Source organism: Oncorhynchus mykiss, chromosome 32, assembly GCF_013265735.2.
Source record: "Oncorhynchus mykiss isolate Arlee chromosome 32, USDA_OmykA_1.1, whole genome shotgun sequence".
In the NCBI taxonomy this organism is placed as follows: domain Eukaryota; kingdom Metazoa; phylum Chordata; class Actinopteri; order Salmoniformes; family Salmonidae; genus Oncorhynchus; species Oncorhynchus mykiss.
In genome coordinates this window covers 9,409,786-9,431,840 of record NC_050572.1, presented here as the reverse complement: position 1 = coordinate 9,431,840, position 22,055 = coordinate 9,409,786, and the positions used below count along the sequence as shown (strand labels likewise).

Here is a 22,055-nt window from a genome sequence, read left to right as displayed (position 1 = left end):
AGGCTATGGTGTTATAGTCAGTTCTGTTATGTAAAATAATATTTCATCGTTATGTGATCTTGCAAGACACTGATTCAGTTTTGATCTAACTTTACTAAACCAGCACCATTGTGAGAAGCGATAATCTTCTCTTTATAATATTAATCATTTTAAGCGATTGGAGACGCCAGGAACACGCCAGGAACACGCCAGGAACACGCAATGACGTTAAGTAAGTTGAACCGTTCAGCCAGTTCAGGAATAAACAACTATAATTTGCAGTATATCCTAATAGGCTTACGACTACGTGGTATAGCTATTTGTAGGCTATAGCCTAATGTAAATACACATACATTTAGCTTAATATCATTGCACTGTTTGCACTGTTTGCGAAGAGAGCTTTATTGCGAGTAGGCATTTCATTGTATTTGTGTCGCTTACACATTGTAGCATAAATCAACTTTGATTTGATTAGCTTCGAACACATGGCTACAATATACCCTATTACAGAATAAAAGAGAGGTGAACTATTAATCCATAAAATGTATTTGCATAGATTAAACATGTTATCAAATCAAACCAACAAGTGAGCATAAATCATTACTACTGCAGGAAAAACAGCCTTTGATTGGGATTGTATTAATGCATCTCAATAAACTATAACTTAAATGCATTATTACCTCCAACTTGGCCCAATTCACGTTTCCAATTGCCCACCCTGACATACAAAGCTGGAACAGGCCCCGTGCCTCAACCAATAGCCAATGTAAGGTAAATATCCCATGAAGGGAGACAGCAACTTGCAGAGAGGGTCAGGATCCTTGGGCTTTGCGGTGGTCACTCTGGTTTGTTTGTCCTCGGCAGAATGGTGACCAAATGGTCACATATCGTTCTGGGTTCCACTGCGCAAGAGGGGGGGGGGGGGGGGGGGGGGGGGGGGGGGTCTCCGCAGTGCAGCTGTGTAAACTATGGTTCTTCATCATGTAACCTATAGTTCTTCATTATTCTCGTCACCACCAGAGAGAAGATAAAGAAAACCCCATTGACCATCCCCACTGATCTACTTCATTGACCTGCCCCATTGACCTACCTCTAGGCTGCTCTACATCTTGATTTGTTTCATCATTCTGTCGTTTTAGTGGTAATTAGTGATAATTAAATAGAATTGATTTAGAATTTATTAGAATATATTTTACAAATATATTTTTACCAGCTCAAAATAACTAAATAGTTTCAACCAGCTCAATATTTGTTTTTTTCAGTGAGGGAGCAAAGCTTCTCTGAGCTCTGGCAACACTATACCCCTGAAAGTAAGAGAGAAAAATCCCAGTCAACTTTGTACCAGTTCACAACAGAAAACAAGTTTTTCCTTTGGTTACCAAAATTGTCTTACAATCTTTATTCCTGTAGTTTTGCTTGCCGGTACTCTGTGAATGTGAACATGAGCTGTTAGCCTACTGGCAGCAGCTTTGAGACATGTCCATTAGTAAAAACAACTAAATCCATGTTCATTATTCTTTCTTTAAGAAAAGATAACAAGAACTGCAGAAAATACATTTGACATTTCTTTAAAAAAAATGGTATCCACGACAGTCAACTTTGTACTGGTTAGCCCTAGATCATTCTCTAATCATCCCATATCAGCCTAGATCATTATCTAACCGTCAGCTCTAGTAGGTCCTCAGTGAGGAAAGGGTGTTTGTTTACAGTCTGAACTTAACAATGGTCCTTCTCCTCAGAGCCAAAATTTTATTCCTGCCACAACTCCTCCCTTCCTCTGCCTCTCTCCCCCCTCCTCGTTCTCTGCCTCTCTCCCCTCAACCCTTCTCTGCCTCTCTCCCCTCCTCCCTCCTCTCATCCTTCTCTCCCTCCTCTCATCCCTCTCGCCCTCCTCTCATCCTTCTCGCCCTCCTCTCATCCTTCTCGCCCTCCTCTCATCCTTCTCGCCCTCCTCTCATCCCTCTCGCCCTCCTCTCATCCCTCTCGCCCTCCTCTCATCCCTCTCGCCCTCCTCTCATCCCTCTCGCCCTCCTCTCATCCCTCTCGCCCTCCTCTCATCCCTCTCGCCCTCCTCTCATCCTTCTCGCCCTCCTCTCATCCTTCTCGCCCTCTTCTCATCCTTCTCGCCCTCCTCTCATCCTTCTCGCCCTCCTCTCATCCTTCTCGCCCTCCTCTCATCCTTCTCTCCCTCCTCTCATCCTTCTCTCCCTCCTCTCATCCTTCTCTCCCTCCTCTCATCCTTCTCTCCCTCCTCTCATCCTTCACTCCGTCCATCCTGGCTAGGATGTGAAGAATGTTCTGATTGAAGTCATCTGGCTGGTCAGCAAATACATAGTGACCTCCTCCCCTTATCACCTGGAGAGAGAGAGAGATAATTATATATTTTCCCTTTTGTACTTTAAATAATTTGCACATCGTTACAACACTGTACATACCGTAGCCATGATGTGACATTTGAAATGTTTCTATTCCTTTAACTTTTGTCAGTGTAATGTTTACTGTTCATTTTTTATTGTTTATCTATTTCACGTGCTTTGGCAATATAAACATATGTTTCCATTGCCAATTAAGCCCTTTGAATTGAATTGAATTGAAAGATCAATAATCAACCATCAAAGCTGAACAAACTGCATACTATTAAGAGATTGCTATAGATGGAAGGAAAGTAGTGTGGAAACCTACCAGAAAACATTTAGAGTACAACAAATTCAATGCCTTAACAGCATATTTGACCTCTCAGATTCCCTATAAAATCGAAACATTTCAACAAGACAACCGTAGAAAAATGTACAACAATGACAAGTGGTTTGATGAGTAAATTCACTTAAATTCAAAAACGCAAAAACCTAAGAAAGAAATGGAGGAACCTGTCCAACCAAAAACACAGAGAGACCCAGAAAACCTGAGCCTACGCCTTCACTATAGTGAATCACTAAAACAATACAGAAATACACTACAGAAAAAGAAGGAACAGCACATCAGAAATCAGCTCAAAGTCATTGAAGAATCCATAGAATCTAACCACTTCTGGGAAAATTGTAAAACACTTGTAAGGGGTGCTTAACTGGTGGCAGAGAAGTCAGACGCAGGAGAGCAGAACTGGGTAATAACCGGAGCAGTTTAACTTCTTTGATATAGGGGGCGCTCTTTTAATTTTTGGATAAAAAAAAAAACATTCCCGTTTTAAACAAGATATTTTGTCACGAAAAGATGCTCGACTATGCATCTAATTGACAGCTTTGGAAAGAAAAAACACTCTGACGTTTCCAAATCTGCAAAGATATTGTCTGTGAGTGCCACAGAACTGATGCTACAGGCGAAACCAAGATGACATTTCTGTTTAATATCAAAACCACAGGTATCCAGAAATGCAACGTATGGGTACAAAACCCGTAGCGCACCAGACAACACCGTGCACTTAGCACTTACAACAAACAATTCTGCACAAAGACATGGAGGGAACAGAGGGTTAAATACCCAACACGTAATGGGGGAATGAAAACCAGGTGTGTGGGGAAAAACAAGACAAAACAAATGGAAAATGAAAAAATGGGATCGGCGATGGCTAGACAACCGGTGAAGTCGACCGCCGAACACCGCCCGAACAAGGAGAGGAACCGACTTCGGCAGAAGTCGTGACAACACTAAACAAACAACCACACAAAGAGTTCTATCCAAAACAGAGATGCATGGATTAACCACTTCTCCAATCTTTTTGGCTCTATAACAAAGAACAAACAGCAAAAACATATACATGATCAAATACAAATCGTAGAATCAACTGTTAAAGACTACCAGAACCCACTGGATTCTCCAATTACATTGAATGAACTACAGAACAAAATACAAACCCTCCAACACAAAAAGACCTGTGGTGTTAATGGTATCCTAAATTAAATGAGGAAATATACAGACCACAAATTCCACCCTACTAGACTCTGAAGTCAAATGTCTACTGTTTGCTGTCCCCAATCAAGGAGGACTTACGGCAGCACCTAGATCTTCTGCACAGATTCTGTCAGACCTGGGGCCCTGACAGTGAATCTCAGTAAGACAACAACAATGGTGTTCCAAAAAAGGTCCAGTTGCCGTGACCACAAATATTAACTCCATCTAGAACCAACCGAGAATTCACAAAATGGGGCACAAAAATCAAAACATCCTCCATGTACAACGTAGAACACCAAAGATCCCCAGGACAGCAACACAATTAGATCCAACCAAATCAATCATGAGGAAACAAAATATAACTACTTGACACAGTGGCAGAATACCTGACCACTTTGACTGACCCAAAATTAAGAAAAGCTTTGACTATGTATTGACTCAGTGAGCATAGCCTTGCTATTGAGAGAGGACTCCATGGGCAGACATGGCTCTCAGGAGAAGACAGGCTATGTGCACACTGCCCACAAAATTAGGTGGAAACTGAGCTGCACTTCCTAACCTACTGCCAAATGTATGACCATATTTTAGAGACCCATATTTCCTTCAGATTACACAGAAAGAATTTGAAAACAAATCCAATTTTGATAAATTCCCATATCTATTGGGTGAAATAGCACAGTGTGACATCACAGCAGAAATTACTTAGCAGCAGCAATTACTTAGGTTTAAAAATAAGCTCAACTGGACACCTTAATGAGGCAGTGAATGAACTGAGATAGAACTGAGATAAACACCCCATTGAAACACTGCATGCAGAGTTCTGTAAGATTCTCCTACATGTCCAGAGGAAAACTACAAACAATGCATGCAGGGCAGAATTAGGTCAATATCCAATCATAATACAAACTCAAAAAAGAGCAATTAAGTTTAGGAAACATCTAAAATACAGTGGCCCCCTCTCATATCACTACTAAGCCCTGCAATGCCAAGAGCAGAGCAAAGAAAAGAGTCCCCTCATCCAGCTGGTCCTGGGGCTGAGTTCACAAACTTGTTCTACTAACACACTGAAGCCCCAGTCCCCTCATCCAGATGGTCCTGGGGCTGAGTTCACTAACCTGTTCTACTAACACACTGAAGCCCCAGTCCCCTCATCCAGCTGGTCCTGGGGCTGAGTTCACTAACCTGTTCTACTAACACACTGAAGCCCCAGTCCCCTCATCCAGCTGGTCCTGGGGCTGAGTTCACTAACCTGTTCTACTAACACACTGAAGCCCCAGTCCCCTCATCCAGCTGGTCCTGGGGCTGAGTTCACCAACCTGTTCTACTAACACATTGAAGCCCCAGTCCCCTCATCCAGCTGGTCCTGGGGCTGAGTTCAACAACCTGTTCTACTAACACACTGAAGCCTCAGTCCCCTCATCCAGCTGGTCCTGGGGATGAGTTCACCAACCTGTTCTACTAACACACTGAAGCCCCAGTCCCCTCATCCAGCTGGTCCTGGGGCTGAGTTCACCAACCTGTTCTACTAACACACTGAAGCCCCAGTCCCCTCATCCAGCTGGTCCTGGGGCTGAGTTCACCAACCTGTTCTACTAACACACTGAAGCCTCAGTCCCCTCATCCAGCTGGTCCTGGGGCTGAGTTCACCAACCTGTTCTACTAACACACTGAAGCCTCAGTCCCCTCATCCAGCTGGTCCTGGGGCTGAGTTCACAAACCTGTTCTACTAACACACTGAAGCCTCAGGACCAGAATATCCAATCAATCAGGATAAACCAAATTACAACACAGTCAAAACCAAACTATATTGCTTATTGGGAAACACAAGCACAAACACAAAGCAAAATGCAGTGCTATCTGGCCCTAAATCGACAGTACACTGTGGCTAAATATTTAACCATGGTTACTGATCAACACCTTAGAAAAACCTTGACAACGTACAGGCTCAGTGAGCACAGCCTTGCCAATGAGAAGGGTAGACACAGGAAAACCTGTCTCCCTGTAGAGGAAAGGCTGTGCAACCACTGCACAACAGCAGAACCTGGCTCCCTGTAGAGGAAAGGCTGTGAAACCACTGCACAACAGCAGAACCTGGCTCCCTATGGAGGAAAGGCTGTGAAACCACTGCACAACAGCAGAACCTGGCTCCCTATAGAGGAAAGGCTGTGAAACCACTGCACAACAGCAGAACCTGGCCCTGTAGAGGAAAGGCTGTGAAACCACTGCACAACAGCAGAACCTGGCCCTGTAGAGGAAAGGCTGTGAAACCACTGCACCACAGCAGAACCTGGCCCTGTAGAGGAAAGGCTGTGTAACCACTGCACAACAGCAGAACCTTGCCCTGTAGAGGAAAGGCTGTGTAACCACTGCACAACAGCAGAACCTGAGACGGAGCTGCATTTCCTGACACAATGTGAAAAATATAAAACAATTAGAGAGTGTCATTTCCCCAAATTTGAAACCCTTATTCAAGGGTTCAAAGATCTCTCTGATGAGGACAGGCTACCCATCCTGTTGGGGGAGGACGCAGAGAGCTGTGGGTTGGCAGCGCACTACATTGCTGCCTGCCATAAGATGAGGGACAGTGTCTGACAGACCAATCAACCTGCACATGTACTCTACTGTATGCGTATTGTTATTGTTGAATGTATGGTTATTTTGACACTTGGTTATTGTTGTTACTGTTGTCCCGTTGACAATTTTGATTCTCATTTTTATATTGTAAATATCCAAAATAAGCCAATATAGCAAATTTAATTGAATTGAGAGAGAGAGAGACAGAGACAGAGACAGAGACAGAGAGAGAGAGAGACAGATAGACAGAGGGAGAGAGACAGAGAGAGAGACAGAGAGAGAGTAACAGAGACAGAGAGAGACAGAGAGAGAGAGACAGAGACAGAGAGAGAGAGCGAGAGACAGAGACAGAGAGAGAGAGAGACAGAGAGAGAGAGAGACAGAGAGAGAGACAGAGACAGAGAGAGACAGAGAGAGAGAGAGACAGAGAGAGAGACAGAGACAGAGAGAGACAGAGAGAGAGAGAGACAGAGAGAGACACTTGACATCCCAGAAAACGACGGTACATGTGACCGATCCATTTCATAACACTTTCAGAGAACTTGCTACAAGAATCATCAACTCACCATGATGTCCACATCCAGTCTGGTTTTCTGGAGAGTGTATCCCGAGTCACTGTCGATGCTGGATCGGGATCCATAGATGATGGATATGGGAATGTCGGGTCGGATGTGTACGATACGATCCAGCATCGGTCTCTTAGCCCAGCCATATGGTACCGTCATGTTCTTAAATGCTGCTTCACCACTATGGAGCGAGAACGGGTGTTAGAGAGTGTGTGTATGAGTCTGAGTGAGTGAGTGAGTGAGTGAGTGAGTGAGTGAGTATATATATATATATATATATATATATATATATATACACAGTATATACCTACCTGGGTGTCTGTGCATTGAGATGGTAGATGTAGTCTGATACAGTGTTGTCATCAAACACTGAAGAGTACTTCTGTTTAAAATCTGACCTGATGGTCTGGACCAACATCGGACCTGAGTGAGTAAGAAAGGAATGGAGGAGGGATGGAGAGAGGGATGGAGGAGGAATGGAGAGAGGGATGGAGAGAGGGATGGAGAGAGGGATGGAGGAGGAATGGAGAGAGGGATGGAGGAGGAATGGAGGAGGAATGGAGAGAGGGATGGAGAGAGGAATGGAGGAGGAATGGAGAGAGGGATGGAGAGAGGGATGGAGGAGGAATGGAGAGAGGGATGGAGGAGGAATGGAGAGAGGGGTGGAGAGAGGGGTGGAGGAGGAATGGAGAGAGGGGTGGAGGAGGAATGGAGAGAGACGGGTGGAGGAGGAATGGAGAGAGGGGTGGAGGAGGAATGGAGAGAGGGGTGGAGGAGGAATGGAGAGAGGGGTGGAGGAGGAATGGAGAGATGGATGGAAGAGGAATGGAGAGATGGATGGAGGAGGAATGGAGAGAGGAATGGAGGAGGAATGGAGAGAGGGATGGAGGAGGAAAGGAGAGAGGGATGGAGGAGGAATGGAGAGAGGGATGGAGGAGGAATGGAGAGAGGGATGGAGGAGGAATGGAGAGAGGGGTGGAGGAGGAATGGGGAGAGGGGTGGAGGAGGAATGGAGAGAGGGGTGGAGGAGGAATGGAGGAGGAATGGAGAGACGGATGGAGGAGGAATGGAGAGACGGATGGAGGAGGAATGGAGAGACGGATGGAGGAAGAATGGAGAGACGGAGGGAGGAGGAATGGAGAGGGGGAGGGAGGAGGAATGGAGAGAGGGAGGGAGGAGGAATGGAGAGAGGGGTGGAGGAGGAATGGAGAGAGGGGTGGAGGAGGAATGGAGAGAGGGATGGAGGAGGAATGGAGAGAGGGAGTCCACCAATTAACACCTTTAATGTTGTAACATCTTGCAAGTCTTTCAACTTTTGTGTTCTTCAAAGTATCCACACGTTGCCTTCATGACAACTTTGCACACTCTTGGCATTCTCTCAACCAGCTTCATGGGGCAGTCACCTGGAATGCATTTCAATTAACAGGAGTGCCTTGTTAAAAGTTCATTTGTGGACTTTCAGTCCTTCTTAATGTGTTTGAGCCAATCAGTTGTGTTAAACTTCTTAGGGCTGAGATCCCGCTAACGGGATCGATATGACAACAGCCAGTGAAAGTGCAGGGCGCCAAATTCAAACAACAGAAATCTCATAATTAAAATTCCTCAAACATACAAGTATTTTATACCATTTTAAAGATAATCTTGTTGTTAATCCCACCACAGTGTCCGATTTCAAATAGGCTTTACAGCTAAAGCACCACAAACGATTATGTTAGGTCAGAGCCAAGTCACAGAAAAACACAGCCACGTTTCCAGGCAAAGAGTGGAGTCACAAAAATCAGAAATAGAGATAGAATTAATCACTAGCCTTTGATGATCTTCATCAGATGACACTCATGGGACTTCATGTTACACAATACATGTATGTTTTGTTTGATAAAGTTCACATTTATATTAAAAAAAAATCTCAGTATACATGGGCTATTGTGTTCAGTAGTTCCAAAAACATCCAGTGATTTTGCAGAGAGCCACATCAATTTACAGAAATACTCATTATAAATGTTGATGAAAATACAAATGTTATGCATGGAATTATAGATACACTTCTCCTTAATGCAACCGCTGTGTCAGATTTCAAAACAGCTTTACGGAAAAAGCAAACCATGCAATAATCTGAGTACGGCGCTCAGAGACCCAACAAGCCAAAAAGATATCCGCCATATTGTGCAGTCAACAGAAGTCAGAAATAACATAATAAATATTTACTTACCTTTGATGATCTTCATCAGAATGCACTCCCATGAATCCCAGTTCCACAATAAATGTTTGATTTGTTAGCTACTTTTGTTAGCGCATTTTGAAAAACAAATCCAACCTCAGGAAGCGTGTTCACTAGTTGCAGACGAAATGTCAAAAAGTTCTGTTACAGTCCGTAGAAACATGTCAAACGATGTATAGAATCAATCTTTATGATGTTAACATAAATCTTCAATAATGTTCCAACCGGAGAATTCCTTTGTCTTCAGAAAAGCAATGGAACTAGAGCTACCTCTCACGTGAACGAGCGTCACGAGCTCAAAGCATTCTGACAGACCTCTGACTCATTCCCCTCTCATTCGGCCCCACTTCACAGTAGAAGCATCAAACTAGGTTCTAAAGACTGTTGACATCTAGTGGAAGCCTTAGGAAGTGCAACATGACCCCATAGACACTGTATATTCAATAGGGGCTGGGTTGAAAAACTACAAACCTCAGATTTCCAACTTCCTGGTTGGATTTTTTCTCAGGTTTTTGCCTGCCATATGAGTTCTGTTTTACTCACAGACATCATTCAAACAGTTTTAGAAACTTCAGAGTATTTTCTATCCAAATATACTAATATGCATATATTAGCAACTGGGACAAAGTAGCAGGCAGTTTACTCTGGGGACCTTATTCATCCAAGCTACTCAATACTGCCCCCAGCCATAAGATGTTTTAAAAGTTAAGGGTGGTATACAAAATATAGCCCTATTTGGTAAAAGACCAAGTCCATATTATGGAAAGAATAGCTCAAATAAGCAAAGAGAAACGACAGTCCATCATTACATGAAGGACAGTCAATCTGGAAAATGTCAAGAACGTTGAATGTTTCTTCAAATGCAGTCGCAAAAACCATCAAGAGCTATGAAGAAAGTGGCTCTCATGAGGACCGCCACAGGAAAGGAAGGCCCAGAGTTATCTCTCCTGCAGAGGATAAGTTCATTAGAGTTACCAGCCTCAGAAATTGCAGCCCAAATGTTTGCTTCACAGAGTTCAAGTAACAGACACATCTCAACTGTTCAGAGGAGACAGCGTGAATCAGTCGTTCAATGGGTCTTCCATTTGGAAGACCCATTTGTGACTAAGCTTTAACTTCCTGACTGATGTCTGAAGATGTTGCTTCAATATATCCACATCACTTCCCTGCCTCATGATGCCATCTATTTTGTGAAGTGCACCAGTCCCTCCTGCAGCAAAGCACCCCCACAACATGATGCTGCCACCCCCACAACATGATGCTGCCACCCCCATGCTTCACGGTTGGGAGGGTGTTCTTAGGCTTGCAAGCCTCCCCCTTTTTCCTCCAAGTTGGATGGGGAGCGTTGTTGCACAGCTATTTTCAGGTCTCTCCGGAGATGTTCCATTGGGTTCAAGTCCTGGCTCTGGCTGGGCCACTCAAGGACATTTAGAGACTTGTCCCAAAGCCACTCCTGTGTTGTCTTGACTATGTACTTAGGGTCGTTGTCCTGTTGGAAGGTGAACCTTCGCCCCAGTCAGGTCCTGAGCGCTCTGGAGCATGTTTTCATCAAGGATCTCTCTGTACTTTGCTCAGTTCATCTTTACCTTGATCCTGACTAGTCTCCCAGTCCCTGCCGCTGAAAAACATCCCCACAGCATGATGCGGCCACCATCATGCTTCACCGTAGAGATGGTGCCAGTTTTCCTCAAGACGTGGCGCTTGTCATTCAGGCCAAAGAGTTCAATCTTGGTTTCATCAGACCAGAGAATCTTGTTTCTCATGGTCTGAGAGTCCTTTAGGTGCCTTTTGGCAAACTCCAAGTGGGCTGTCAGGTGTTTTTTACTGAGGAGTGGCTTCCGTTGGCTTCCGTCTGGCCACTCAAACATAAGGGCCTGATTGATGGAGTGCTGCAGAGATGATTGTCCTTCTGGAAGGTTCTCCCATCTCAACAGAGAAACTCTAGAGCTCTGTCAGAAGGACAATTGGGTTCTTGTTCACCTCCCTGACGAAGGCCCTTCTCCCTGATTGCTCAAGTCCGGCCAGATCTAGGATGAGTCTTGGTGGATCCAAACTTCTTCCATTTAAGAATGATGGAGTCCACTGTGTTCTTGGGGACCTTCAATGCTGCAGACATTCTTTGGTACCCTTCCCCAGATCTGTGCCTTAACACAATCCTGTCTCAGATCTCTACAGACAATTCCTTCGACCTCATGGCTTGGTTTTTGCTCTGGCATACACTGTGAGCTGTGGGACTGGTGTGTGCCTTTCCAAATCATGTCCAATTTACCGAAGGTAAATCTAAAGGACGATCAATGGAAACAGGATGTGCCTGAGCTCAATACCAAGTCTCATAGCAAAGAGTATGAATACTTATGTAAATAAGGTATTTCTGTTTTTTATTTTTCATACATTTGCAAAAATTTCTCAAAACCTGTGTTTGCTTTGTCAACTATGTGTGTTTAGATTGCTGAGGATGTGTTTTTTTAAATAATCAAGTTTAGAACAAGGCTGTAATGTAACAAAATGTGGAAAAAGTCAAGGGGTCTGAATACTTTCCGAAGGCACTGTATATCCAGTCTTAGTGTGTATATCTTACCCAGTGGTCCAGCCAGTCAGTGTTTATATCTTACCCAGTGGTCCAGCCAGTCAGTGTTTATATCTTACCCAGTGGTCCAGCCAGTCAGTGTTTATATCTTACCCAGTGGTCCAGCCAGTCAGTGTTTATATCTTACCCAGTGGTCCAGCCAGTCAGTGTTTATATCTTACCCAGTGGTCCAGCCAGTCAGTGTTTATATCTTACCCAGTGGTCTAACCAGTCAGTGTTTATATCTTACCCAGTGGTCCAGCCAGTCAGTGTTTATATCATACCCAGTGGTCCAGACAGTCAGTGCTTATATCTTACCCAGTGGTTCAGCCAGTCAGTGTTTATATCTTACCCAGTGGTCCAACCAGTCAGTGTTTATATCTTACCCAGTGGTCCAGCCAGTCAGTGTTTATATCTTACCCAGTGGTCAGCCAGTCTCAGTGTTGATATCTTACCCAGTGGTCAGCCAGTCTCAGTGTTGATATCTTACCCAGTGGTCCAGCCAGTCTTAGTGTAGCCAGGAGGTTGAAGGGACTCATGACGACCCCCATGGCTCTGATCCACACTGGGATAGACTTCTCCTGATCCATGCTCTCTGGGCGGGCCGGGAACCCCCATGGCTCCACCAGGATCAGGTGTTTCACCCTGTAAACACACACAGTGTGAACACATACACTGAGTGTACAAAACATTAAGAACACCTTCCTAATATTGAGTTGCAACTCGCCCCTTCTGACCTCAGAACAGCCTCAATTTGTTAGGGCATGGACTCTACAAAGTGTCCCCAAGTGTTTCATAGGGATGCTGACCCACGTTGATTGAAATGTATCCCACAGTTGTGTCAAGTTGGCTGGATGTCCTTTGGGTGGTGATCATTCTTGATACACACAGAAAACTGTTGAGTGTGAAAAACCCAGCAGGGTTGAGTTCTTGACCCAAACCGGTGCTCATGGCACCTACTACCATATCCTGTTCAATGGCATTTAAAGTGTCTTGCCCTGAATGGCACACATAAACCATCCGTCTCAAATGTCTCAAGGCTTAAAAATCCTTCTTTAACCTGTCTCCTGCCCTTCATCTACACTGATTGAAGTGGATTTAACAAGTGACATCAATAAGGGATCATAGCGTTCACCTGGATTTACCTGGTCAGTCTATGTCAGCCAAACTCAACTGGCGGACCGCGGTCCACGTCCGGACCCAGAGAAGGGTCAATCCGGACCGGACAACATTGCATTTTGTTATATTTTTAGACATCTTTTTTTTTCATCACCTGGGCACTGCGGTGATTTTTCCCAACCATGTTGATTTCATCCAGAAGCTGAGGGATAACTTCCAGGCTCGCTTTGATGACATCACTGTTGGAAGAGAACTGCTGTTGCTCATCCAGAACCTCTTCATGGTCACAAAATGTGACAAAGTTGTCAGAAGAAGCAAAACAGATCTTCCGATGGGTAGATGTTACATCACTGCAGATGGAGTTGTTTGAACTGCAAGAAAACGTGTCTTTGAAGGAGCAGGCTGGTGACTGTGACCCTGTCACTTCCTGGGGAAAGATGGTGCCTGCAGCTGAAGTCTTCGTTCTCAAGAAATTGGCACTTCTTTGGCTCCACATACAGCTGTGAATCGGCCTTCTCCACAATTAACTTTCTTAAAAACAAAAACCGCACCAGGCTCAACAATGAACACCTGCACCATTGTCTCATGGTTGCTCTCTCACCATTTGTGCCAATGTTCAAAGCATTGGCAGGAGACAGAACAATGTAATTTCTCATTGATGCAAGGGCAAGGCCCACAGTGACTTCTACATGAATACTGTGTAACGGATGTGAAACGGCTAGCTTAGTTAGCGGCGGTGCGCGCTAAATAGCGTTTCAATCGGTGACGTCACTTGCTCTGAGACCTTGAAGTAGTAGTTCCCCTTGCTCTGCAAGGGCCGCGGCTTTTGTGGAGCGATGGGTAACGATGCTTCGTGGGTGACTGTTGTTGATGTGTACAGAGGGTCCCTGGTTCGCGCCCCGGTATGGGCGAGGGGACGGTCTAAAGTTACAACTGCATTGCCCACGGTGACTTCTACATGAATACTGCATGGCCCACGGTGACTTCTACATGAATACTGCATGGCCCACGGTGACTTCTACATGAATACTGCATGGCCCACGGTGACTTCTACATGAATACTGCATGGCCCACGGTGACTTCTACATGAATAGTGCATGGCCCACGGTGACTTCTACATGAATACTGCATGGCCCACGGTGACTTCTACATGAATACTACATGGCCCACAGTGACTTCTACATGAATACTGCATGGCCCACGGTGACTTCTACATGAATACTACATGGCCCACAGTGACTTCTACATGAATACTGCATGGCCCACGGTGACTTCTACATGAATACTGCATGGCCCACGGTTACTTCTACATGAATACTGCATGGCCCACAGTGACTTCTACATGAATACTGCATGGCCCACAGTGACTTCTACATGAATACTGCATGGCCCACAGTGACTTCTACATGAATACTGCATGGCCCAGAGTGACGTTCTGATTATAATGTTTCTTCAACTCTCCTTTGTTCTCCAGAAAACATGCACTTTACTTCATTTAAATAAATAAATATTTTTGAAATATTAAGTTATTTAACTAGGCAAGTCAGTTAAGAACAAATTCTTATTTTCAATGACGGCCTAGGAACAGTGGGCCTTGCCCTTGCATCAATGAGAAATTACATTATTCTGTCTCCTGCCAATGCTTTGAACATTGGCACAAATGGTGTGAGAGAAACTCTTGAGACAATGGTGCAGGTGTTCATTGTTGAGCCTGGTGCGGTTTTTTGTTTTTTCTGCCTTGTTCAAGGGCAGAACGACAGATTTTTACCTTGTCAGCTCGGGGATTCGATCTTGCAACCTTTTCGGTTACTAGTCCAACACTCTAACCACTAGTCTACCTGACGCCATGTACATTGGTTCAACAGTGCACTTTTTGCATAGACAATGATGCGACCACTTTTGTTCTTCAGCGATGTTGATACAATTTTGCACATGTTTACATTCGAAAGAAGTTGTAATTAATACAAATTCTTAGTCTAATTTATTGTATTTAATGTACATTTTATATAACAACGTGTTTCCTATGTCGTAGGCGACAATGCTTGTTACTACGCTGTACCACATCACCGATAAAGGACGGCGTCCATCCGGACCTTTGTCACCTAGGAGATTTGTGTCACTGGACCTTCTCCAATAGTAGTTGAGTATCCCTGGTCTATGTCATGAAAAAAGCAGGTGTTCCTAATGTTTTGTACACTCAGTGTACGTATGAACACACAGTATGAACAAAAACACACGACCCCCCCTCCTCTCGTCCCGCTGACCTGTGTGGGTGTTTAAGTGTGTAAGCAGCAGCCAGGTATCCTCCCAGGTTGTGTCCCAGCAGGATCATTTCCTCCAGGCCCACCCTGTCTCTCCACTCCTCCAGGGCCCCTATGAACTGCTCCTCTGCCCCCTTGGGGTCCACGCTGAACAGGGGCCTGCTGCTACGACCGAACCCCAGCAGATCCAGGGCATACACGGCTCCACTGCCACACAAAGAGTCCAGGTTCTGAGCCCACAGACCCACACCACCCCCAAACCCATGGAGCAGCACTAGCGGAGGACGGGGGCAGCGCTGGAGAGAGGGCTGGGGAGAAGAGGGATGAGGCTGGGGCTTAGACTGGGGCTGGGGGGGGAGTGAGGGATATCCTTTGGCGTTGAATGCTATGGTCCAGACATAGTTGCCATTGGATATCGGGACATCTTGCCTGGAGAATTGGGTCTTCACAGCTGAGAGGAGAGACATGGATGGAGGGATGGAGAAGAAAGATGGAGGGGAACAGGGAGGGAGAGCAAAATGAGAGAGGAGATAAGATGTGCAAGTATGACGGGTAGGAGAGAGGATGTAGTCACACACACACACACACACACACACTCTTACCCTTGAGCATTTTGTCCTCTGCATCCTTTAGCTGAGAGAGGGAGGTGGGGCACCAAGATGGAAGCCAACTGGAGATACACCTGTACCTGAGCACACACACAACATTGCGTAAACGGTCCTGCTGATGTCATAAACCCAGTGAACTTTGACGTTCAGCGATCATGGAGGCAGACTTCTAACAGCTTTATAGCAAACTTCTCCAATAATGTCCCTTTATCTACAGTAGTCTAGCTATTTTTAATATAACAAACTTTTACAATAATCTCCCTTTATCTACAGTAGTCTAGCTATGTTTAATATAACCAACGTTTACAATAATCTCCCTTTATCTACAGTAGTCTAGCTATGTTTAATATAACCAACGTTTACAATAATCTCCCTTTATCTACAGTAGTCTAGCTATTTTTAATATAACAAACTTTTACAATAATCTCCCTTTATCTACAGTAGTCTAGCTATGTTTAATATAACAAACTTCTCCAATAATGTCCCCTCATCTACAGTAGTCTAGCTATTTTTAATATAACAAACTTTTACAATAATCTCCCTTTATCTACAGTAGTCTAGCTATGTTTAATATAACAAACTTCTCCAATAATGTCCCCTTATCTACAGTAGTCTAGCTATGTTTAATATAACAAACTTCTACAATAATCTCCCCTTATCTACAGTAGTCTAGCTATGTTTAATTTAAAATAACATGCCAACCAATGTGCAACAAGGTCTCCCTCTGGCTGAATAGTAAGACAGGGGTAGTCTATTAACTATCGGGTCATCATTTCAGTGTAACAAAGGAACAAAACCCTTTATAGAATCAACTCTACGACTCTTTCTAGCTACAGGTGTGAAAAACATTCTGAATGTCACAAAGTTATGTGGCTGGCTACAATGGTAGTGGCAGACATATCCAGGCTTTAATAATCTTATCTCCACTGAGCCATGTCATTCTGCAATAAATACTGTACATTCAAAGGTCCACGTGACGTAGCGGCACTGTCACGCCCTGGTCGAGGTATTCTGTGTTTATCTTAATTTATTTGGTCAGGCCAGGGTGTGGCATAGGTTTTTGTATGTTGTGTGTTTTGTCCTGGGGTTTTTGTTAGGTATCGGGTTTGTGGTTTAGTGGGGTTCTCTAGCAAAGTCTATGGCTGTCTGAATTGGTTCTCAATCGGAGGCAGGTGATTATCGTTGTCTCTGATTGGGAGCCATATTTAGGCAGCCATATTCTTTGAGTGTTTCGTGGGTGATTGTTCCTGTCTCTGTGTTTGTTGTCACGAGATAGGCTGTATAGGTTTTCGCGTTACGTTTGTTGTTTTGTATTTGTTCTTCTACATTAAAGAACATGAGTAACCACCACGCTGCATTTTGGTCCGCTCCTCTTTCAACAGACGAACGCCGTTACAGGCACCAAGTTCACAGGAAGCAATATGTCCATTTGTCAAGGCAGATCATTTTATACAAATAAAATTACACGTATAGCTTTGTCACAAAATAAAACATATCTTAGTGAACTAAAATATTTAATGGTAGATGCGCTATGAGGCTATGTGTTTGAATTCTAGTCGGGCCTACTAAATCAATTAATGGGGCTTTTTAAAACGAATGTTTACATCAGCATGTTTATATCAGAGTCATTAACATTGAGGCATATTGCTCAACGAGGTATCCTATCATTCCTTAAACATTCTGTAAGTTGGGGAACTCTGTAGAATAGCTCACTATAATAACTCTGTAGAATAGCTCACCATAATAACTCTGTAGAATAGCTCACTATAATAACTATGTAGAATAGCTCACTATAATAACTCTGTAGAATAGCTCACTATAATAACTATGTAGAATAGCTCACTATAATAACTCTGTAGAATAGCTCACTATAATAACTCTGTAGAATAGCTCACTATAATAACTCTGTAGAATAGCTCACTATAATAACTCTGTAGAATAGCTCATTATAATAACTCTGTAGAATAGCTCACTATAATAACTCTGTAGAATAGCTCACTATAATAACTCTGTAGAATAGCTCACTATAATAACTCTGTAGAATAGCTCACTATAATAACTCTGTAGAATAGCTCACTATAATAACTCTGTAGAATAGCTCACTATAATAACTCTGTAGAATAGCTCACTATAATAACTCTGTAGAATAGCTCACTATAATAACTCTGTAGAATAGCTCACTATAATAACTCTGTAGAATAGCTCACTATAATAACTCTGTAGAATAGCTCACTATAATAACTCTGTAGAATAGCTCACTATAATAACTCTGTAGAATAGCTCACTATAATAACTCTGTAGAATAGCTCACTATAATAACTCTGTAGAATAGCTCACTATAATAACTCTGTAGAATAGCTCACTATAATAACTCTGTAGAATAGCTCACTATAATAACTCTGTAGAATAGCTCACTATAATAACTCTGTAGAATAGCTCACTATAATAACTCTGTAGAATAGCTCACTATAATAACTCTGTAGAATAGCTCACTATAATAACTCTGTAGAATAGCTCACTATAATAACTCTGTAGAATAGCTCACTATAATAACTCTGTAGAATAGCTCACTATAATAACTCTGTAGAATAGCTCACTATAATAACTCTGTAGAATAGCTCACTATAATAACTCTGTAGAATAGCTCACTATAATAACTCTGTAGAATAGCTCACTATAATAACTCTGTAGAATAGCTCACTATAATAACTCTGTAGAATAGCTCACTATAATAACTCTGTAGAATAGCTCACTATAATAACTCTGTAGAATAGCTCACTATAATAACTCTGTAGAATAGCTCACTATAATAACTCTGTAGAATAGCTCACTATAATAACTCTGTAGAATAGCTCACTATAATAACTCTGTAGAATAGCTCACTATAATAACTCTGTAGAATAGCTCACTATAATAACTCTGTAGAATAGCTCACTATAATAACTCTGTAGAATAGCTCACTATAATAACTCTGTAGAATAGCTCACCATAATAACTCTGTAGAATAGCTCACTATAATAACTCTGTAGAACAGCTCACCATAATAACTCTGTAGAATAGCTCACTATAATAACTCTGTAGAATAGCTCACTATAATAACTCTGTAGAATAGCTCACTATAATAACTCTGTAGAATAGCTCACTATAATAACTCTGTAGAATAGCTCACTATAATAACTCTGTAGAATAGCTCACTATAATAACTATGTAGAATAGCTCACTATAATAACTCTGTAGAATAGCTCACTATAATAACTCTGTAGAATAGCTCACTATAATAACTCTGTAGAATAGCTCACCATAATAACTCTGTAGAATAGCTCACTATAATAACTCTGTAGAACAGCTCACCATAATAACTCTGTAGAATAGCTCACTATAATAACTCTGTAGAATAGCTCACTATAATAACTCTGTAGAATAGCTCACTATAATAACTCTGTAGAATAGCTCACTATAATAACTCTGTAGAATAGCTCACTATAATAACTCTGTAGAATAGCTCACTATAATAACTGTAGAATAGCTCACTATAATAACTCTTTAGAACAGCTCACTATAATAACTCTGTAGAATAGCTCACTATAATAACTGTAGAATAGCTCACTATAATAACTCTTTAGAACAGCTCACTATAATAACTCTGTAGAACAGCTCACTATAATAACTCTGTAGAATAGCTCACTATAATAACTCTGTAGAACAGCTCACTATAATAACTCTTTAGAACAGCTCACTATAATAACTCTTTAGAACAGCTCACTATAATAACTCTTTAGAACAGCTCACTATAATAACTCTGTAGAACAGCTCACTATAATAACTCTGTAGAACAGCTCACTATAATAACTCTTTAGAACAGCTCACTATAATAACTCTTTAGAACAGCTCACTATAATAACTCTGTAGAACAGCTCACTATAATAACTCTTTAGAACAGCTCACTATAATAACTCTTTAGAACAGCTCACTATAATAACTCTTTAGAACAGCTCACTATAATAACTCTTTAGAACAGCTCACTATAATAACTCTTTAGAACAGCTCACTATAATAACTCTGTAGAATAGCTCACTATAATAACTCTGTAGAATAGCTCACTATAATAACTCTGTAGAATAGCTCACTATAATAACTCTGTAGAATAGTTCACTATAATAACTCTTTAGAACAGCTCACTATAATAACTCTGTAGAATAGCTCACTATAATAACTCTGTAGAATAGCTCACTATAATAACTCTGTAGAATAGCTCACTATAATAACTCTGTAGAATAGCTCACTATAATAACTCTGTAGAATAGCTCACTATAATAACTCTGTAGAATAGCTCACTATAATAACTCTGTAGAATAGCTCACTATAATAACTCTGTAGAATAGCTCACCATAATAACTCTGTAGAATAGCTCACTATAATAACTCTGTAGAACAGCTCACCATAATAACTCTGTAGAATAGCTCACTATAATAACTCTGTAGAATAGCTCACTATAATAACTCTGTAGAATAGCTCACTATAATAACTCTGTAGAATAGCTCACTATAATAACTCTGTAGAATAGCTCACTATAATAACTCTGTAGAATAGCTCACTATAATAACTCTGTAGAATAGCTCACTATAATAACTATGTAGAATAGCTCACTATAATAACTCTGTAGAATAGCTCACTATAATAACTCTGTAGAATAGCTCACTATAATAACTCTGTAGAATAGCTCACCATAATAACTCTGTAGAATAGCTCACTATAATAACTCTGTAGAACAGCTCACCATAATAACTCTGTAGAATAGCTCACTATAATAACTCTGTAGAATAGCTCACTATAATAACTCTGTAGAATAGCTCACTATAATAACTCTGTAGAATAGCTCACTATAATAACTCTGTAGAATAGCTCACTATAATAACTCTGTAGAATAGCTCACTATAATAACTGTAGAATAGCTCACTATAATAACTCTTTAGAACAGCTCACTATAATAACTCTGTAGAACAGCTCACTATAATAACTCTGTAGAATAGCTCACTATAATAACTCTGTAGAACAGCTCACTATAATAACTCTTTAGAACAGCTCACTATAATAACTCTGTAGAATAGCTCACTATAATAACTGTAGAATAGCTCACTATAATAACTCTTTAGAACAGCTCACTATAATAACTCTGTAGAACAGCTCACTATAATAACTCTGTAGAATAGCTCACTATAATAACTCTGTAGAACAGCTCACTATAATAACTCTTTAGAACAGCTCACTATAATAACTCTTTAGAACAGCTCACTATAATAACTCTTTAGAACAGCTCACTATAATAACTCTGTAGAACAGCTCACTATAATAACTCTTTAGAACAGCTCACTATAATAACTCTTTAGAACAGCTCACTATAATAACTCTTTAGAACAGCTCACTATAATAACTCTATAGAACAGCTCACTATAATAACTCTTTAGAACAGCTCACTATAATAACTCTTTAGAACAGCTCACTATAATAACTCTTTAGAACAGCTCACTATAATAACTCTGTAGAATAGTTCACTATAATAACTCTTTAGAACAGCTCACTATAATAACTCTGTAGAATAGTTCACTATAATAACTTGGTAAACAGTATTATATTAAAATCCACTCACCAGTGCTCGGCTGGATGCAGCTCCTCCGCCATCCTCCTCACAGTGAACTGTGGTGATCGTCTGTCATCCATGCAGAGAAACTAAGTAGGAGTGGTAATTGGTAAGACCGCCCCACACACAATCTTTAGGCGTGATAGTAGCCAATAGGAGAGAGCGGGGGAAAATGTACGGGACAGTTCGACTCAAGGTGTCCAAAAACAAAATGCACCCCCCCTCCCCCAAATTAAAAAATATTTTTGCACGACCCTCCTCTTGTACTGTAGGATACATTGAACACCCTCTCCCACTCATATAATTCATTCAGAATAATATTTACAACTACAAATACCAAGAACTATTGTGACCCTGTGTTTATTAACGTGGATATGGACTTTGCCCACTTCAGCATGCTTTTACAGCACAATCGATGTCATGCAGGGCTAAGGGGCCAGAAGGTTGAGGGTTCGCCAACCACCACGGACCATCTCACTCTCCCTGCCTGTTTGATTAGACCTACACTATGATCAGAGCAGACTGCAGACAATGATCAGCTCGGGGGAAATCAGATTTTCAACATTTTGATGTCATATTTTTTATATATGCAACAGATTTTCACCCCGTAGGGTTTCTGTGCCGATGCACCACACAAC

General features: G+C 42.0%; 1 protein-coding gene across 1 annotated transcript; it reads right to left on the bottom strand.

Moving 5' to 3' along the window:
• Positions 1-2,152: 2,152 nt before the first annotated feature.
• On the bottom strand, positions 2,153-21,528 carry LOC110487883 (1-acylglycerol-3-phosphate O-acyltransferase ABHD5). The gene is made up of 7 exons (XM_036971569.1): positions 21,427-21,528; positions 15,774-15,859; positions 15,175-15,622; positions 12,282-12,436; positions 7,319-7,430; positions 7,008-7,188; positions 2,153-2,334 (listed from the first exon to the last, which is right to left on the bottom strand). Exons 1-7 carry the CDS (start codon positions 21,495-21,497, stop codon positions 2,194-2,196), a joined length of 1,194 nt encoding a protein of 397 aa, XP_036827464.1. The 5' UTR covers positions 21,498-21,528; the 3' UTR covers positions 2,153-2,193.
• Positions 21,529-22,055: the final 527 nt, after the last annotated feature.

Excerpts from the sequence above, each read along its gene's own strand:
- LOC110487883 (XM_036971569.1), bottom strand. The coding sequence starts at position 21,497 with ATGGATGACAGACGATCACCACAGTTCACTGTGAGGAGGATGGCGGAG. Across the intron at positions 15,623-15,773 it reads AGAGGACAAAATGCTCAAGG|CTGTGAAGACCCAATTCTCC; the intron begins GTAAGAGTGTGT and ends CTCTCCTCTCAG. Across the intron at positions 12,437-15,174 it reads ACACTTAAACACCCACACAG|GGTGAAACACCTGATCCTGG; the intron begins GTCAGCGGGACG and ends GTGTGTTTACAG.